The sequence below is a fragment of the Ochotona princeps genome, chromosome 1, assembly GCF_030435755.1.
Source record: "Ochotona princeps isolate mOchPri1 chromosome 1, mOchPri1.hap1, whole genome shotgun sequence".
NCBI classification, from domain to species: Eukaryota; Metazoa; Chordata; class Mammalia; order Lagomorpha; family Ochotonidae; genus Ochotona; species Ochotona princeps.
This window is the reverse complement of record NC_080832.1, coordinates 70,016,384-70,035,383: the sequence shown is the minus strand read 5'-3', so window position 1 is coordinate 70,035,383 and position 19,000 is coordinate 70,016,384. Positions and strand designations below refer to the sequence as shown.

General features: G+C 45.3%; 2 protein-coding genes and 1 long non-coding RNA gene across 3 annotated transcripts in view; 1 reads left to right on the top strand and 2 right to left on the bottom strand.

Annotated features, from left to right (window-relative positions):
- Positions 1 to 1,223: 1,223 nt before the first annotated feature.
- Positions 1,224 to 3,014, bottom strand: LYRM2 (LYR motif containing 2). Its single transcript, XM_004580384.3, has 3 exons — positions 2,910 to 3,014; positions 2,344 to 2,484; positions 1,224 to 1,720 (listed from the first exon to the last, which is right to left on the bottom strand). The coding sequence occupies exons 1-3, from the start codon at positions 2,952 to 2,954 to the stop codon at positions 1,640 to 1,642; spliced, it is 267 nt and encodes an 88-aa protein (XP_004580441.2). The 5' UTR covers positions 2,955 to 3,014; the 3' UTR covers positions 1,224 to 1,639.
- A 2,151-nt stretch (positions 3,015 to 5,165) lies between these two features.
- On the top strand, positions 5,166 to 8,735 carry LOC131479559 (uncharacterized). The gene is made up of 3 exons (XR_009244966.1): positions 5,166 to 5,239; positions 8,146 to 8,312; positions 8,523 to 8,735. It is a non-coding gene; the product is annotated as an uncharacterized LOC131479559 (long non-coding RNA).
- Positions 6,201 to 19,000, bottom strand: part of MDN1 (midasin AAA ATPase 1) — a 143,176-nt gene continuing 130,376 nt past the window's right edge. The window contains exons 89-102 of the mRNA XM_058660823.1: positions 17,725 to 18,050; positions 16,965 to 17,126; positions 15,138 to 15,239; positions 14,380 to 14,584; positions 13,206 to 13,373; positions 12,161 to 12,324; positions 10,911 to 11,000; positions 10,144 to 10,259; positions 9,427 to 9,601; positions 8,709 to 8,782; positions 8,486 to 8,600; positions 8,226 to 8,289; positions 7,480 to 7,622; positions 6,201 to 6,902 (exon numbers count right to left, since the gene is read on the bottom strand). Of these exons, the coding sequence (XP_058516806.1) occupies positions 6,714 to 6,902; positions 7,480 to 7,622; positions 8,226 to 8,289; positions 8,486 to 8,600; positions 8,709 to 8,782; positions 9,427 to 9,601; positions 10,144 to 10,259; positions 10,911 to 11,000; positions 12,161 to 12,324; positions 13,206 to 13,373; positions 14,380 to 14,584; positions 15,138 to 15,239; positions 16,965 to 17,126; positions 17,725 to 18,050 (2,093 nt within the window). The 3' untranslated portion in view covers positions 6,201 to 6,713. The remainder of the gene's footprint in view (positions 6,903 to 7,479; positions 7,623 to 8,225; positions 8,290 to 8,485; positions 8,601 to 8,708; positions 8,783 to 9,426; positions 9,602 to 10,143; positions 10,260 to 10,910; positions 11,001 to 12,160; positions 12,325 to 13,205; positions 13,374 to 14,379; positions 14,585 to 15,137; positions 15,240 to 16,964; positions 17,127 to 17,724; positions 18,051 to 19,000) is intronic.

The following is a 19,000-nucleotide window of genomic DNA, read 5'->3' as shown; positions in this document are numbered from 1 at the left end:
AAGCTGGGTTGGAAGTGGAGCAGCCAGGACATGTATGGTTTCCCATATGGATGCTAGATATTTGGAGGTGGAGGATTCACCAGTTGAGCCAACACACTAGCCCCCATAATATGATTCTTTAACATTTATTTTGAAAGTCAGCAAAGCATTGAGACCTGCTGGTTCACTCCCCAGATGGCTGGGCCAGGTTGAAGCTGGGCGTTTCATGTGTATCTCCTCATGGGGAGCAGCGGCCCAAATGCTTGGGCCATCATCTGCTTTCGCAGGCCGTCAGCAGGATGCTGGACTGGAGGTGGAGTAGCTCATGTCCAATAGCGGACATGAGCCGGCACCTTATGGGATACCCAGGTGGCAGGGTTACCCACTGCACCACAATGCTGGTGAACCATGTGATCTTTTGACTAGGTTCCTTCCACGTTTTCAAGGCTTATCCATGTGTAGCATCTTCTAGCGTATTCCTTTTTAGTACTAAATGAAACTTCATTTTAAAAATATGACAATTTATTCATTTACCAGTTCAGGCATTGTGATCATTTCTGCCTTTTGACTATGTGAATAATGCTATTAACACTCATGTCCAAGTTTATAGGGATTTTTTTTTTTCAGGTCTCATGGTTAAGACCTAAGAGCAGAATTGGTAAATAGTGTAACTCAGCATTTAACCTTTTGAGGAACAGCCACTGTTTCAGAAAGCAGCTGCAGGCAGTACCCCTTCCGCCCAGCAGGGAGTTCCAGTTTTCCATGCTCAAAAGTGAAAAGCTAGTTCATTGTGTGAGTGTGTATTTACTTACAGATCCTCCATCCACTCTTCTGCACATATCTGTGCAGCCCAGGTGGGCCAGGCGGAAGCCAGGGGCTGGGCTCCATCAGGTCTCTCTGTGGGTAGCAAGGAGTCGAGCATTTGAGTCATTCTGCGTGGCCTCCCACAGTGTGCCTCAGCAGGAAGCTTGCCAGAGTCAGGACTAACACCAAGCACTTCGATATGGAAGAGACATTTAATCTTTATTTATTTATTTGAAGAATTATAGAGAGGGAGAAACAGATCTTCCATCTGCTGCTTTACTTACTCCTCAACTCCAGCACAACAGCCGTAGGTTGGGCTGGTCCAAAGCCAGAAACCAGGAGCTTCTGTGAGGTTTTCCATGTGGGTGGTCCAGGGGCCCAAGCACTTAGGCCATTTTCTGCCACTTTTCAAGGCGCCGTGGCATGGAGCTGGATTGGAAGTCAAAAGTTGAAGTGATGATCACAGAGGATACGGGCACAGCAGGCGGTTTTAACAACATCCACCTCTTAACATGTTGATATTGCCCACCTTTTCTTGCTTTTGAGTGATGTCTTCTTGACAAATATGTTGCCTAACTGTGTGATAACTGGCCATTTGCCTCAGTGGTTTTGGCTTCTTAAAACTGCTAACACATCTAGAAATACTGCTTAAGCTCGTGGTCTGTTTTCCAGCACTAATGCAACTGTTTGGATGACTTGGGGGAGGGGGTCAAGTAACCACTGTGTGACAGTCATCTCCTATTTGGTCTGAAGACTGTCCATAAAAACAGTTCAACTTGGCTTTGCACTGTTTCTTGGAACACTGCAATTCAACAGAACACACAGAAACTAAAAACCCTTCAAAATAATGCTAAAGTTAAGATTTTGCCAAAGCAAGTGTTTTTTCTAATTCCTTCAGCTGCATGTTGCCTTGAGTGATCATCATCCGGATCACGTCCTGTAGAAGAAAAGTGACAACTCAGTCACTCTGCTTTAACTCCTCTGAAAGAGTGACACAGCAAGAGACCCACTGATTTCCACCCACTGATTGTTTCACTCCCTAAATGGCCACAGTGGCTGGTGCTCAGAGGAGCCCAGCACTCACAGTGGGTCGCCCAGCAGGGCAGCAGGGACCTAAGCATTTGGGCCAGCTGCTGCCCTCTGGGACCCTTTAGCAGGGAGCTGGACTGGGCAAGTACAGCAGACTCCACCAGGCACTCCAGTAGGGGAGGCCAAAGCCGGCGGTGGCGGAACCTGCTTTATGCCCCTGTGGCTAGATGCACTCAGCAATGCCATTTTATTGTAACAAATCAATGATGGAAATCAGAACTGCTGCATGTAAGCCAAGCCGGAAGCTCTTCTTGTATACAGATACCTGAAATGGAATAGGGCGTGAAAGTCACGTGGTGCCACTTTACAGCATAAATGCACAATCTCCAATTTTAACTATATTTGGAAAATCAGCAACATTAAAAAGGAAGGCTAAAATATTCCATCTTAGTAACATTCATAGTGGGTGATTATTGCTAAAGTTAAAAATGATACAAATTACAAACTGGACTATCCGCACATTGTGCTTACCTCTTCAGTGGCACTTTTGTTTCTTTTGAATTCTTCCCTTGCCCAGTCCTTCAGGTATTTGCGATCGGAATCATCTGGAACTCGCTGAATCGCTTGCAAAATCCTTCTGTAGAGGAGGAGGACTTGTTGCCTTCTCAAGAACTGTGCGGAGGAGAAAAGGCGGTTACCACGGAAATGTCACAGCCTGGGTCGGTCCGCTTTCCCCAGCCAAGCTGAAACCAGTCCTTTCTTGGGTCCTCAATTTTGAAAAGAAGAATTATTAAAGAAGACAGTAAGTTCACTCGAGCTCTTTGTTTACTCCTCCGTTAACTCTAAGAACATCTAAAATTAAAAGCTGGTGACACTATCAGGAAGCAGCTTTTATCGCAGTAAGGGCTAGTTGTTACAAAGCTTGGGGAATCTTGTCCTTTGCTGTAGCTCAGTGCAGTTTTCTGCAGCTGCCGGGCAGTTGGGATCCCAGCCACACAGCACTTCCCGCCCCTGAACAGAACCCTGCCCCAGGCCGGGAAAGCTCAGGGCTCAGCGTCAGAACGCAGTGGACCCGGAGCCCACAGCACTGCTGGTACCTGCTTCAGGGTCAGCGTGGCCGGAGGTAAGCGGGAGACTCCCATGGCCGCGGACAGCGCCGCGAGAGCGCGTGCACGCAGGAGCGGAAGTGGGCCGGCGGGGGCGGGGCGAAGCCTGGCTTCCTGGGAGCCGGCGGGGCGTGCTTGTGTGTGCAGGAATGCGGGAGCAGGGTTGAGTGACAAGGGACAGCGTAGCCTTGCCTTTCATCTGTCAGCATGAGCTAGCTTAGATTCAGTTTATTTGAAAGGTAGAAGAGATAGAACTTGCATCCGCTGGTTCCTTCCGCAAATGACTGCAACTGGCTGAGGCCACTTAGTGCGGGGGTCCAAGAACCTGGGCCAGTCTCCGCTGCTTCCCCAGTTACATTAGCAGGGAGCTGATGGGAAGTGGGGCAGCGGGGACTCCAACGAGCGTCAACGTGGGATGCCAGTACTGAGACCTTAACTGTGCTCCAATGCCCGCCTCCTTAGTTTTCCGATTGTCTTAAGGTAACTGTTCCTATATCGTATGCTTTTAGAAACATTTTTAAATTCATATTTTCACAATGTACATCTCCATAAGTAAGCATCTTTTAACAATATTTGTAAATTTTTTGAAGCTTAGTACATACATACTGTACTAACAGCAGCACCTGGCCTCCGTCAGGTCACTAATAGTGAACTCTGTTGCACTTAACCAGGTGCAATAGCCACAGTCCCTAACCTCCACGCGGTGCAGAAACTGAGTAGCTATTATTACTGGTGTAAGCCCTCGCCACTTGCTTCTTTCATTGCTTTTGGATTGGCAGTTTGTGTTTTGGGTCACTTGAGGATCAGGACTTGAATTAAGTTTTATGTGTGCTCTGTTGGGTGAGCACAGTACAAATAATTTTTTTTAAAAGATTTATTTTTATTGGAAAGTCAGATTTACAGAGAGGAGAGGAGAGACAGAGGAATATCTTCCCTCCGATGGTTTACTCCCCAAGCAGCCGCAACGGCTGGAGCTGAGCCAAATCTGAAGCCAGGAACCAGGAACTTCCACCGGGTCCCCCATGTGGGTGCAGGGTTCCAAGGCTTTGGGCCATCCTCAACTGCTTTCCCAGGCCATAGGTAGGGAGTTGGTAAATGGGGCTGCCCATGTGGGATCCTGGTGCGTTCAAGGTGAGGACTTCAACTGCTAAGCTAGCGCGCTGGACCCTTATTTCTTTCAATGTACAAAAGCCAAGTGTCTGTGCAGGTTTTTCTTTCCCTACTCACAGCTTTGCAACATACCCCCTTCTTTTTAAAGTACTTGCTTTGTCTAAAACTTGGTCTATGGCATGATGGTCTTTTTCTGTCTGCTACCCGCTCCCTCCCCCCTGAGCTTGGTGATGTTTTGGCCATGTAGTATATTATTTTAGGATCTGAATAATTTCCTAAGGACTGTTTTGTGGTAATATTTTCACTCTTCACTGTATGTTACAATACTCTAGCTGGTTGTCAGAATCTTCTATCATTGGTGTTGAGTGACCTTTAGAAATGTTTTCAAATCAGTTTCTTCCAAATTGTCTTATCACGCAGGTGACAGTGTTATGCAGCATACAGCTGCCCTGTCCTCAGACATGTGACGTCAATGGAGTGCTTAGGGGAAAATGAAAAATGCTAGGGGTCACACCCTGGAAGCTCATTCTTCCAGAGTTGGCTTTGGCAAAGTAGCTAAGTCAAGTTTCCATCAACTGAGGGAGCTCTGGTTTGCTGTGACTGTTTCAGGCAACGGTAGCGGTGCTAGCAGGTCAGGCAAGAACCACAGGTCACAGCAAGCAGCTTGCAAAATACCCTCTTCAGACGGAGCCTGGGAGGAGCTTGCCACTGGATTCTGTTTTAGAAAGCTATCCCTTGGTTTTGTAAGATAAAGTGAAACTAAAACATAAACACCTGGCAGAGGTTAAGGACGGGATGTCCAGTGGACAATGGTATGGATAGAAAAAGGAAATTAAGGTATAGATTGAGATCCAAGTTTATAAAGTGATCAGTAGGAGTGGGCAATACTGGAGAAGTAACAGAATTGGGATGTGAGAATTCAGCATCATATTTGAACATGATGTATTTCAAGAGTTTGTCATTTAGCAGCATTCCGACACTTGCCAAAAAGTGCCTTTGCTCGACTCCTGAAGAGACTTTTTGCAGACCTTTTGCTTAAGATGGTGGTTGAGACCACTGGAGAGTGAAGTTGTCCAAAACGAGATTATTAAGTAAACATGAAGAGCATTTGTGTTCTGCTGTCTCCTCCTCTAAGTCAGAAGAGCAGCAGGCTAAGGGACTCCTGGTGTTCACCTGACCCTGGGCCAGGGACTCCCACCCATCAGTTCCTGGTGAGTTCCTGATACTCTGGAGTGCCTGCTGACCAGCATTCTTACCTCATGAAAAAATAGGCTGCATCATTGTCAGGATGTTGCTGTCTTTCCCTACTAGGAGGGCAGTAAGGTTATGTGTGTGGCGACGATGTGACGTGTCCCTACGTAGCAGTCGTTATGAAGTATCGGGCACTTCCTCCAACTCTCCCCTTTCCCTTGGTCAGAGTGGGCCACCAACCAGGCTCAACCTGCGGGGTACCTTTTACAAGCCTATGCTGTATTCCAGCAAGAATGGTTACAGAATACCCAACAGTGGTATATGTTTTAATAATTTTCAGAATATAAGCTGCATAGCTTTTTAGAATAAAAAATAACAGTACTCTAATTTCAGGTACATGCCTTAGAACATTTGGTGAAACAAGCAATGTGATGAGCACCTCAAAGGGGGGCGCATTTCACAGTGGAACATGGCAACAGAGGTGGAGACAGACACGCAAATCGTGGCATGTTGCCTACAAAACGCCTGACAGAAGAGTAAACACAACACTGCACACAGTTTCAAGTATCCAGGCACACTGCTTTTTGGCTAAGTTGAAAGCTGCCTGAAAACCACTGATGTCATTTTGACTAGGGAGTGGGGTTGTAGCTGCTTAGTTAATGGGGACACAGCATTTCTTTTCCAACGTCAGACAGGCTCAGTCTAGCTTGAGCAGTGTGAGGAATGATTTTCCCTTTAAGGAAAAAAAGAACTACATAAATAAATTACTACTACAACAACAGGCGACCATGGCACTGAAAGGATGAAATAAAAGACAGCCATCTTTCCATCATTGCATAGTCTCCTACAGCAGCAAAAGCGAAGGACACAAAATAGTCACTGTGTTAACATGGCCGAGATTCATTTCTGCTGATTGCTTGGTGTCCCACAATGTCCAGCTGCTTTATGAAAGCACACATGTGCTCACACACATACAAGTTCCCTGCCCTCAAGGAAAAGACTTCCTTTCACAATAAGGTGTTTCGGGTGGGCTTAGCAAGGCAAAGCTCAGAGCAGGGTGAAAAGGAGAGCTTGCTAGAGTCCTCTATCCAAGGGACTAGCACATCTTGGCAGATGTCCAGAGCCCCTGTGGGGCCACACTTGCAGTATACTCCCTCCAGGTGTTGGTGCGTGGCCTCTCCTCTGGCTTGGCCCCCAGCATGGGAAAGGAGGGCAACACTGCCCTAATTCCCAGGGTGATCCCTGCTGCTCCTTCACTGCCCAAGAGCTTTCTCTAGCTCTGAGATTATACTGTAAAACAAAAACATACATTGCAGTAAAATATTTTTACCATTGGATAAAAATGTTTATAAATTATGTGTAAGACAAAAGAATAACATATTTTAGAGCTGAGTTCAGAAAACAGTTGTCCAAGCGAAACACTTGGGGCAAGAAGTGACATTCTGACTGTGGCAAATACGTGCAGGGTTCTCCCTCTGGTGCACTCTCTTGAATCTACAGGTGGTCCGAGGCCGTCACCAACTCAAACCACTGCCTCAGGGCATCGCTGAGGGTCTCAGGAAGTGCATTCACATCTCGAAGAATGATATAGAATGGGAACGGGAACTCCTCCATGTAAGATCGGATTTCAGGCATCTCCCCGGGTCCTTTAAATATCGGTACTTTAATGTCCAAAATAGAATCCTGTCAACAAGACATCAACATGGAAAGGAAAAATCAATCACCATCTTTGTCTGCCTAGCTCTTCCATAACCTTTTGGCTGGCACGTTTTATGAATAAAAGCTAGTTTTATCCCTGAGAGTGACATAAGTGAAAGAATTTTCAGAGGCATTTTCTTTGAGCACCTCTTCTAGGACTAGGTAAGAAGAGTATAAATGTGCTTGCCTACAACGGCATTTTCATTCTACTTGAAATAATTGCAAATTAAATCTTCATCTGCCATCCAGGACTTCAAGTGGCTTCAGTGACAATGCCTGTTGTGAGGAAACTTCAGATGGTGCAGGTAGGGCTTGTCCGAGTTCAGAGTGGTGAGGCTCCACTATCCCAGCTCTTTGGAGGGACACTCTGGAGACAATGTGAGTCTCCCACTCATGTTACACAGTGAGAAGAATGATCCTACCTCACTGCCTTATTGTAATTAAGCCCCTGTTACAACAGTGCCAGAAAATTCCTATGACTGATGGAGCAACACAGGCTACATTTCAGAGCTGAAAGGAATCCCCTCATTTGCAAAAAGATGCTTTTTTAGTGGTCACTTACCCGTGAGTTGGGATTGTCCAGCACAACAAAAATTACAAAGATGTTGGCATTCTGGGCAGCCTGCACTGCTGCCAGGACTCTTTCCTTGCCTTCCAGAAAAAGGCCTCTTCCATCAGAGACGATCAGAAGCAGCTGCGCAGTTTCTGCAGAACACATGACAGAGGAAGGGAGTAAAATGGAAACCACCCAAGGCATGACAGATCTATGAAACCTAAGCTTCATATATAAAAGGGGTCTTTAAGCAAATGAACTGGAGATGGCAGAACCTGAGGCAGGGCTGTCTGTCGAGGGAACTTAGCAAGTGCCGACAGGTGTGAGCAGCTGATTTCCAAAGTGAATCCTCACTGCCTCTCCAGGGTGCGGTCAGGACTGAGGTGTTGGGAAGGGTCATGTGAAGAAGCAGTGTGTTTCAGGCTGAAGCAGCTGAGATTGCTTAAGTCACTTTTTGAATTATGTCTTCCTTTGTTATAAAAATATTATGTAACAGTCTTATACTTAATTTCACACAACTTGGTCCTTTTTATTCCCACTTATAGCCCTGAACTCAATCTACCAGTTAATTAGCTCTAAATCCCAATGTGATCAGATCCAATAGAAATTTCAGAGCAAACAAGCAAAATTCCATCAATGCCTAAATGTCCCCCTTGTTTTTTTTGTCTTCCGTAGATGTCATGCAATGGAGACAGTAACATGAAGCCAGGACTCTGCAAAACTGAGAACAGGAGAAGGGAGAGAATGCAGCTCACCTGGACTGGTGCTTTGTGAGAGTTGCTTAGCAGAAGCAAACATGGTGGCCACAGATTCTAGAAACTAAACCAGAGACAATTAGAAATGTGAGTTTTCTACTCTTCTCATTCTATTGGCGCACACACGCTGAGGCTTAAGACTATTTGGTTGTAAACTACTTATCTTAACATCACATCAGGGGGCTGCGGCCTTTCCAAAAATTATACCTCTTTGATTCCAATTTAAGAATTAGAGAAGACATTGGATAAAATCACCCTACCTGAGCAATCCTGGTTTTCTTTTGTTGGAATTTGCAGAGCCGTAGGATCTGGGAGCCCGAGTCATCACTGAATTGCTCATGGAATGGATGTAACAGCTTGACAGACTCTCCAAAACTTGGGAAAGAAAAACCACACATAGTGGGAGTTATTTATCGTCATACAATCAAAACAACCAAATACTGTCAGCAAGACTTCCCCAGAGAAATTCCAAGCCCAACTCACCTGCACACTGCGACCTGGCCCACTTCAAGGAGGGTAAGAGCATTTGCAATCACAGCCAACGATTCAAATGCAAGCTATGAAACAAAGTTAAGTATGTAAGACATTACAAATTGTCTAAACTAATGCCATTATGGCCACAGAAAACATTCCTTTCTGTGTGGCACACACAGTGACAGCACCACCACGGCCATTATTATTCAAAATCCACCCAGAGTGGCCTAGGCCCTGCCTGGCATCACAAATGCCAAAACCCGGAAGCTTGACTCCAGTAGGCAGGTCTGCTCCAGACACCAGCTAATAGAAGTGCTCTTGGGAAATGCACTCCAAAAATGTGCACTGTTTTTCCTTTTGATGGGGGTGGAGAGACTATAAAAAGTCATCTTTTATGGGCAACATACCTGATTTTACTACATATGAATGTTTTAAAATATAAAACTTTATGCAGGTGGTAATGAAATATTTTTGTAAACAACCAGCATAGTCTTAGAATTTCAATTCATGTAAGAAGCATGAATGTTCTTGTTCTGTGTATTTTATTTCATTTACTTTTCCTAAGTCTGAGGTAAATACTTTTATAACTTCAAGTAGGGAATTATTCTCAGAAGGTTAGCTGAACATTCAGAATCGCTTTTGGCAAGTAATATTTAAAGCAGCTGAGTGACTCACGGAATGTGGTCTGGTGTTAATTTCCATCAAACTGCCAGGCACTTCTGCTTACCTGCTTGGTATGGTTGTCCACCATACTAGAAGAGTCATCGATAGCCAAACAAATCTGATACTGCCGTTTACTGGGCTTGGTCCTTCGAAGCCAAATCTTGTCCTTCCGAAACTGACTAGCGATGTATGGGATGACCTTCCGCATGTTCAGTCGCTTCCCAGTACGGTAGTCGCCTCTACAGAATTTATCCAAACAGCAACAAGGGTTAGTTACCAATTAACCATCTCTGAGAATTTTTTTTTTTGAGAATTTTCTTTTAGAACAAGATGCAGTAATCTCAAACAACCAGGTATGTGGAGTACAATAAGGTGTTATTGAGTCTTCCTTTTTGACTACATGGATAGGAGGCAATAATTAATTCTTCCACTGGTGATTATTATTTTCTAACTGCATTGACTATGAGGCCGTAGATCTCCCTTTTCTGTTCTAAATCTATGCTTTGAACCTATCTCTGAAAAGACGGATATTAACACCTACAGCAAGAGAGTAACAACTCATCCCAAGGGAAGCAGCTCAGCCAAGAATGACTTGAGAGAGACTGCTTTCACACCAAACACCAGAGATTTCTGTGGTAGTGGAAGTAGCAGGAGAGCAGAGTAGAGAGCACCATACTGGGGCCTCTATGCCAAAAGGGGCAGCAGAAGCCAGCACACAACACACTTAGTGGCACCGTAGCCTTTCCTAAGCAGGTGAGGACTTTGGATGGATAAGACTTACTTGAGCTTGGCTGCCTGGGTAGGCTCTAATATGAGACGAAGCTGCTCACATAATTGTTGCGAAAGAGGTGCAGTTAAGACCAGGTAACTCTGCCACATCTCAGCTGCCATCTTCTCCTGTGATAACAACATCTAAATTAGCCTATGCTGTCAGAGCCAGACATGATGTCAACACACAGGAGGAAGGTCTGAGCAAAGCTGGCATCAAGCAAGCCCTGGCCTTCTCAAAAGCAGCACCTGAGGCCTGCACTCAGCGAGTGGCTCTGATTTTCCCACAGTTCCAAATGAGGAAGTCTGAGGCGGTGAGGCAGGTCAGTACATCAACCACAAGGCTGGAAGCCAGTATTCTCCATGAGGGGGCAGAGGTAATGGGGCTGGAATCCCAGTGCCAGAAATCATAGCCACTGATTTCTTAGACGCCACGGGTCATGTTTCAACAGTGACAGTGACAAGTAAAGGCAAATCCCTCAGGTTAACACTCAGCAATGTGCTCATCTTGGACACAAAGCACTGTGGTACAGCATTTCATACATAAATATGTATGGGAATGATAATATTCAATACAGAGGTTTTGATAAGCTATCTGTATCTTGTGGCAAAGCAGGCAGAGAGCGATGCACAGGCTTGGACTTCACGGTTGCAACTACTTACACTGTGTACTTGTACAAAAGTATAAGTCCTTGTTAAGAAAAAAAGAGGTTTGTAGTTGCAGGTACTTTTGTTATCAACAAAACTCAAGCTGTTTTAAGAAAAAAAGCTGTGACTTACTTCTTCTGGGTTTCCAGATTCATGTGGCTGCCACGTTTCCAGCTGTTTCTCCAGCTCCTCTCTTAGCTCACTGACCTCTTTTAAAAAGGGCTGAGAAGAAAAGGCAGAGCTAAGAGGTGGCCCCAGAGAGATCAGCCTCCCTGCAGCATGAACTCAAAGCACAGACTCAAAATGGAGGCAAACTGAATGGCACAATGTGATGATGCCAGACAATCATTCTTCTGCTTCCCGATTTATAAATAACATGGATAAAGAAAACATTTAAAATGTATTTTGTCTGCTGTGTTGGATTTATACATCAGTCATCAATAACAAAAAGTCTTTAATCTGTACTGCCATGGAGCTGGCATTGTGTAGTACATCTAGCCTGCAGTGCTAACACCCCATATAGGCACTGATTCAAGTCAGTTCAAGTCCTGGCTGCTCCACTTGCAGCCAGCACCCTGCAAATGTTCCTGGGAAGCCAGCAGTGAAAAGAGCTTGCACCTTTGCACCTATGTGGAAGACCCAGATGAATCTTTTGGCTCCTGGCTTCAGCTTGGCCCAGCCCTGACTGTTGTGGCCACTGGGGAACTAATCAGTGGATGGAGTATCTCTCTAACACTGCCTTTCAAATAAACAGCAGTTGTTCTTACTTCTCCAGTTGCCTTGAAGACTCCTTCCACAAGGGATGGAAGAAGAGCCAGCCAGGAGAGCAGGAGGATGGGTGAGAGCACTGAAACCTGGCACCAAGTGCTGAAGATTGTCATCTGCTTCAACAATACCTGTCACTACAACAGCATTCCCAAAGTTCTGGTAAGGACGTGATAGAACCAAACAACTAGATATTTCATTAAAATCTAAAGACTTTTAAGCTGTAATGTAATATATACATATAGTACCTTTTAATTCTTCTTAGAACTTCCCGTTTTATTTATTTTTCAAACACAGTGACAGAAAGGAAAAGACAAAGCCCTCCTAGCTGCTGGCTTACTTCTCAAATGCCCTTAGCAGCCAGGCCCAGGCCAGAGTGAGGCCTGGAGCCCACATTCAATCTGGGTCTCCAACACGAAGGGCAGAGACCCACCTAATGCTACCCCAGGGTGCATATTAGTAACAAGCTAGATAGATTGGGGGGGTGAGTTTTGATCTTAAGTACCACAGCATGGGATGTGGGCATCCATCCCAAGTGATGGCTGGCCCCACTATGCCACCACACCACCCCACCCCTATCTTGTCAGTTATTAAAGAATCTGTGAGAGGTGTAGCACCTGGAAAGTTGGGTCCACGAGGAACTGCTGGGCTGTATGGATGGTAGACTCTCTGCTTCTCTCTGGTTTCTCATTCTCTGTCTCCTGGTGGGATCTGTCGGTCCTGCGGTCTTGGTCGTCTTCTGTTTTAATGGTCTGGGCCTCCATCTCCATCTCATCAGAACCTAGTTTCATAAAAGGACACAGTTTTATTTGTCACATCGAGCCTAACAATGAATAAAGCTCTACTCATCGTCCCTCCATGTATGTCCATGAGTTTTTCTCTGTGCAGCAGTCACTGCTGATTCTTACTCTAATTTTGCCCATCTCTCTGCTTTAATGTTAAGGTGGTTGTTCTAAAACAACTTACCTTGTAAACCTTAAACTGTGTGCCTGTAGAAACTTTGATAAAAATTAAAACTAAAAGAAAAACACTGTTCCATTTCATAGATGAAGACACTGAGGCAAAGAAAAAAATGACTGATGGATTTGAATCCTGGCAGTTTTACTGTTTTATTTTTTCTGCCATTGTGCTATGCCAGGAGTCAATAGCATATTAACACCTCTGAGTACAAAACAAAGCAGAAGAAAATGGATTTTCATATAGCATTCTTTTTGAGTTCGCATTTATTCCACTGCTGACAGTTATTTTTCAATTTTCAGAATGTGTGTTCTTACTTAAAAAACAAAATGCCTTGTAATAGTTTGATTAGCCGTGATAAAAACGGGAACTTACTACTTCTCACATTGCAATTTCCTCATTCCATCTTTTACTGTACTTTATACTTCAGTATAACTCAAACATTTTTTGTAATAACCATGAATATACCTTATCACCACAACTGTGGGAAATGTACTCTATTTTCTTGTACATACATATTTTTAAAAGGATAGATAGGATTTTGTTGGAAATTCAAGGTTCGCCGGTCTCTTTCTGCTTCCAAACAGTTATGACAGGCAGGCGACTCCGTGAGGCCATGGGTTGGGACACGGGGTAGGCTAGGCTGACAGTACCAGAGAATTGCCTGCTGCACATCAGAGCAATGTGTTCCCTTCCAAGACTCACCAGAGGTCACTGTGGTCCTTGACTTGACGTCCTCTGGCTGCAGCTGCTCCGTGTCTGCTGCCTGGAGCTCCTCCTGCTCCTCCGTATCCATCATGGTGTCCTCCAGCTCCTCCTCTTCATCCTGCCCGCAACCTTTGGCCATCTGTTGCTGCTCCTTGCTGGCCACATCTACGTACACATGGACAGCTTAGACTTTTGCAAAACATACCAGTGAGGAGAAGGCAACAGCTTCTGTCTTATCTAGTTTCCAAAATTCTATGAATGCTGCTTCTGCTGCTGACTAGCAGTGTGGCTTTTGTGCTTAGTCCACCCCTGCAGATGTAACTGTTCTCTACTTCCTATAGAAGTTAGAAGGATGCAGCATAATTATACATGTAACCATGAAAATGGGGGGGGAGGGCTTTCTTACAGGGCTTTCAACTGCTATGAGAAGAAAATGAGCTAGAATAAACTTGTGCGAAATGAACTTATTCAAAGTTCATATCTTAGGGTATAAAACAGAGCACAGAAAGACGATGGGAATTCCAGTCCTGTAACCTATGTTTACTTATAAAATAGGGAGAGCCTAGCTCATAGGAGCATTTGAAGAATTCCATCAATATAAAAGCCAAAGCTGAAAGCGAAAGCTCAACACGTGCTAACCTGTTATTACTACTGCTTTACTTTTCTGTAAGTAGAAACAGCAGAGTAGCCTACTGAACAGCCACCATTGCAAGTAGATATTGTCAGTTAGTTTACAGATCAGTGAAACAAGGAAAAGTCATTAAGGGAAGGAAAAAAAACCTGGACTACTTAATTTTCACTCCAAGACACTCACACGGAAAACACATTTCAAAAACTTCATGCTTCCTGCTAGTGTGGGATCGGGATCTACCTGAAAGTGACTTTGAAAAAGTGTCCAACATGAAGACACCCTGAGGCCAGCACATGATCCCAACATGGCTCGTTATTAGTAAGAGTACTTCCAAGAATGACCCTGAACCCAGCAAACCCAAGCAGTCACAGTTGATGAGGAACCCTTCCATACTCAAAACAAACTGCACTAAGGCAAACATCACACTTATCCTGTATTTCTCACTAGAGACACACCAGCCTTAAAGGCCATCCTTGTCACTGCACAGCACAAGTTCCCAGGACTCAAGGAGCTAAAGCGGAAGCTGTCCCCTAGCCGTACCATAGGTCTGTGCGTCGTATGTTTCGCTGCCTTGTTTGATATGCTCAAATTCATCTGCATCCTCCACCTGGGCTTGGGGCTGAGCCGGCCCCTGCTCAGCAGCGGGGCTGTCTGTATCCACTGTCCGCAGCCTCTTATGCACACGCTCATTGTGATCTCCCATGGACCGTTCATTGTCAGCCTGCCCAGGTTTCCTCTTAAAACTCTGTGGGAGACAAAATTCATCAGTGTTATCTGTAATGAAAGCAAAGACTCAAAATAAGCCTCATGGCCACCCAAAAGGGACAGGCTAAGTCAAAGGGGTACAGACACAAAAAGAATTCAATGCAGCTATTGAAAAGACACACGTTTCTTTGTATGTATGCAAAGAAATATACGTGTACATACTCAGATTACGTTCATCGATGTTCCAAATGAGGAAAATAGCTCTGAGACAAGATAAAATAGCTCTGAGTAAAGTCCCCTGGGTAGCTTGGGGACAGGGAAAGCATGCAGGCTCCTTTAAGGCTGCTCTCTAGTACTATTTCATGTATAAGAATTACATGTCAAGAAAACTAAATTTTAAAAAGCAAAACAAAAAAGATCAAAGATAGTGAAAAGACTGGCCAGTTCCAGGCAATGGAACTCAGCCCCTGGCTCTTAGTTCCATGTCAATGAACCCTAGTGATGGGCTGTCCGGGGCCGCTCATCAAGGCTGGGGTCTACTTTTTAAACCACTATGTTGATAGCATGTTTTCAACATCAATAGTGATAAAAACCTGTGTGTTTTTCTTGGTGTGTTTCTGGGAAGCCAGCCGAGCAATGAAGTTGGACTCGTGGCCTTCTGCCTGGTTGGCATCTGCAGCTCCACTCCCATGCTCCTAGGAAAGGCAAACCAAAGAAGAATGAGGTGGAAAAAGAGGAGACAGGCTCTGGTTCCTAAGCCCCACCCCTACTTCCCTGGCCACTGTGCCTGCCTGGCACTCAGTGCTGACAGGAAGAGCTGCATCACCCCCTGTGGTGTCTTCCTTACAAAGCCAACTAGTTCCTGCCTGCAGGAGCATTAGGCCTCACTCCCAAGGCAGAACAGACCTAAGTTAGAAACCAGGTGTCATCATCAAACAGCTGTGTACCCTTGAGGCTGTCATTTACCTTGACTGAGTTTCATTTTCTTCCAATAGAAAATGGAGAAGCGTTAGTATCTGATGTCTCATAAAACTACCACAAGATCTTAAGTAAGGAAAATGCTTAGTCCCTCATGGGCGCCCGAGAAATGCTGGGACAGTGGTGTGTGAGCAGTATAAACAGCTGGTACACAAAAGACCACAAAACTGGGGCTCAGATAGGCTGCAGCCTTCCCAGAGTCACCAGGGCAGCCAGCAGACTTCCTGGCACTCAGCGTTCTTTCCAGAGCATGATCACAAGACTGTATCAGAATACATTACTAGTCAAGAAAGAAAGGAAGTGCTTTGCTGTGTGAATTAACGCAGCTAGAGGCCTTGAGAAGAGCAAGGTAATGGAAACCACGGTTAGCAGTAAGGTCCTGTCGGAGGTCAAGATTATGCCTTTCTTTCCTTGGAAAAACACAAACCTGATTCAACCACTGAGAACTACTAGGCTAAGAAGCACTTTTTCTTTTTAATATCTACCATTTTAATTCAATTTAGGAGCAAGTGTTGTGGCACAATCATTTAAGCCCACATCCAATGGCAGAGTGACTGGGAACTACTACTGCCTTTGCTTCTAATCCAGCTTCCTGCCAATGTACACTCCAAGTGCTCCACTTCCAGTCCAGGTCTCTAGCAACGTGCCTGGAAAAGCAACAGAACATGGTCCAGGTCCTTGGGCTCCTGCACCTTTGTAGGAGAAAGATGAAACTCCAAACTCCTAGGTTTGGTCTGAGCTAGCCCTGGCTGTTGCTGTCATTTGAGGAGGAGTGAACCATCAGATAAAAGATATCTCCCCTTAACTCTCAGTAGCCCTGCCTCTCAAATAAATACATCTCAAAAAAAAAAGGGCAAAAATAAAGCCATATCTGTGTGTATGTATACAAACATTTGCATACACACATAAACATACGCTAAGCATATGTGTGTCTATAACCTATATCAAATACTCCGGAGGTATATAAAAATAATCACTTGTTCAAATAGGAGATAATTTTCAGCAAACAAAAATCCCACATAAACCGGGCCTGGCACAGTAGCCTAGGAGCTAAAGTCCTTGCCTTGCATGCACTGGGATCCAATATGGGTGCCGGTTCATGTCCTGGCTGCTCCACTTCCCATCCAGCTCCCTGCTTGTGGTCTGGGAAAGCACTCAAGCATGGCCCAAACTCTTGGGACCCTGCTCCCATGTGGGAAACCTGCAAGAAGCTCCTGGCCTGCTGGCTTTAGATTGGCTCAGCTCCAGTTGTTGTGGCCACTTGGGAAGTAAACCAGCGGATAGAAGAGCTTTCTGTCTCTCCTCCTCTGTAAAATCTGCCTTTCCAATAAAAAAATAAATATTAAAACCCACATAAACCAACCACTTCTAAAGAAAACGTGATTTCAGGCCAAAAGCAGAGACCGCTCAAGAGACGCCTAGCGGAAGCAAAGGGCCCTCACCTCCTTTCCCTGCTCCTTCTCGGGTGCAGCCCCAGCCAGCTCCACGGCCTGTTCACTCTGCATGTTCTCCAACCCTGTCTGTCCACAGGAAGCGTGCTCCTTCCTCTCAGTGGCCTCTGCCACCTGCTGCTCCATGTCTGACTCCTGTTCCTCCTGCTCGCCCTCCTCTTCAGCTCGCTTCTGCAAAACAATCAAACACCACATGAAATACTCTGCTTGGGAGTACATAGGGTGCAGGTTCTGTGGCATGCTCCTCCCCAGCCCCCTATGATGGGAGTCTGTAGAGAGGAGTCAGCCACAGGGAGTGTTAAAATAGAAACTTAAGGGGCTGATGCTTTGACATAGCAGACTAACCCTCCACCTGCAGCACTGGCATCCCATGTGGAAGCCAGCTCATCTCCCGGCTGCTCCACTTCCCATCCAGCTCCCTGTTTACGGTCTGGGAAAGCAGTGAAGCATGGCCAAAACTCTTGTCCATGTGGCAGACCCAGGAGAAGTTCCTGACTCCCAGGTCTGAACCACCTCAGCTTTGGCTATGGCATACATTTGGGAAGTGAACCAGCAGATGGAAGATCTCTCAGTAATCTTTTCTAGTAAAAATAAATCATTAAAAAAACAAAACACTGAAACTTAAAATGTCTTGGCAGTGCCAATCAGTGATGAAGGAGTATCCTAGAGGAGAGTCTAGTGGGAATAGTGGCTTTCTGTTCGTCTTTATTACTTTAGTCTTCGAAAAGCCAGAGTCGCCAGTTTCCCTTACCTGGGGCTGGAGTCCCTGGTCAGCAGGGAGGCCATCCTCTCCACCATCCTCACTGGCTTCTGCATCATCTTCCTCCCGAGACAGCTGCTGGTCCTCCGGGTTTTCTTCGGGCTGCTCAGCGGCATCTCCCTCTGGACTCCCTGCACCTGTGTCCGTCTCCTCCTCCCCTTCCATTTTCTCATCTTCACCAGTGCCTTCCTCAGGCTCATGTGAATTCTGGCCTTCATCATGTTCATCAGTCTCATTCTCCCCATTTTTTCCCTCAGTGTCTTGACTGGCTTCTTCCAGATCCATTGGTTTTTCTTTGATTTCCAAGGGATTCTCCTCTGGATAGAGATAACATAAAGAAGAAATTTAGGGGCCAGAGTTGTAGCACAGATTCCAATCCTGGCTGCTCTGTTTCCAATCCATCTCTCTGCTAATGTGCCCATGAAGGCAGTGGAACACAGCCCAAGTGCTTGGCCTCTTGCTGCCCACTTGGGAGACCAGGATGGAGTTCTTGGCTTCTGGCTTCAGTCTGGCCCAGCCTGGCTGTTGGGATCACTTTGCAGAGTGAACAACTAGCTGGAAGATCTGTTTCTTTCTATTGTCACTTTGCCCTTCACATATATAAAAGAAATACTTTATATATATAAGAGAAGGGAACACAGAACTTAAGACTGTCTAAATGACTCTTAAACTGGGATGTAGTTATTCAAATATTTTGTGACTATTCTTTAAGCCAGGACTTAACAAAATGTGGTCCGTAGGCCAGCTCTGGTCCTCTACATGTGTCTATATATGTTTTATTGGACCCCAGCTGCAACTCTTCTAAGTGTACTCCCTCATTCTGTGTTGCCTTCACCCCCACACTTTTTTTTAAAGATTTATTTATTCTTCATAGAAAGATTTACAAAAAAAAAAAAAAAAAAAAAAAAAAGGAGAGACAAAGATTTGTCCACTAATTCACTTCCCAAGTGGCTAAAATGACCAGAGCTGGGTCTTTCAAGTCTCCTACATGGGTGCAGGGTCCCAAGGCTTTGGGCTGTACTCCAGTGCTTCCCCAGTTACATTAGCAGGGAGCTGGATGGGAAGTGGAGCAGCTGGGACATGAACTGGTGCCCATATAGGATCCCAGTGATTGCAAGGCAAGGACTTTAGTCACGAGGCCATCGTGCTAGGCCCAACCTATGCCTTCTTTCACACTGCAGAAGGGGGCTCAGGATATGCAATCAAGAGCTTAGGACTTACAAGGCCTCAAGCATTATCTGGTATTTTGTGGGAAGTTCACCCATCT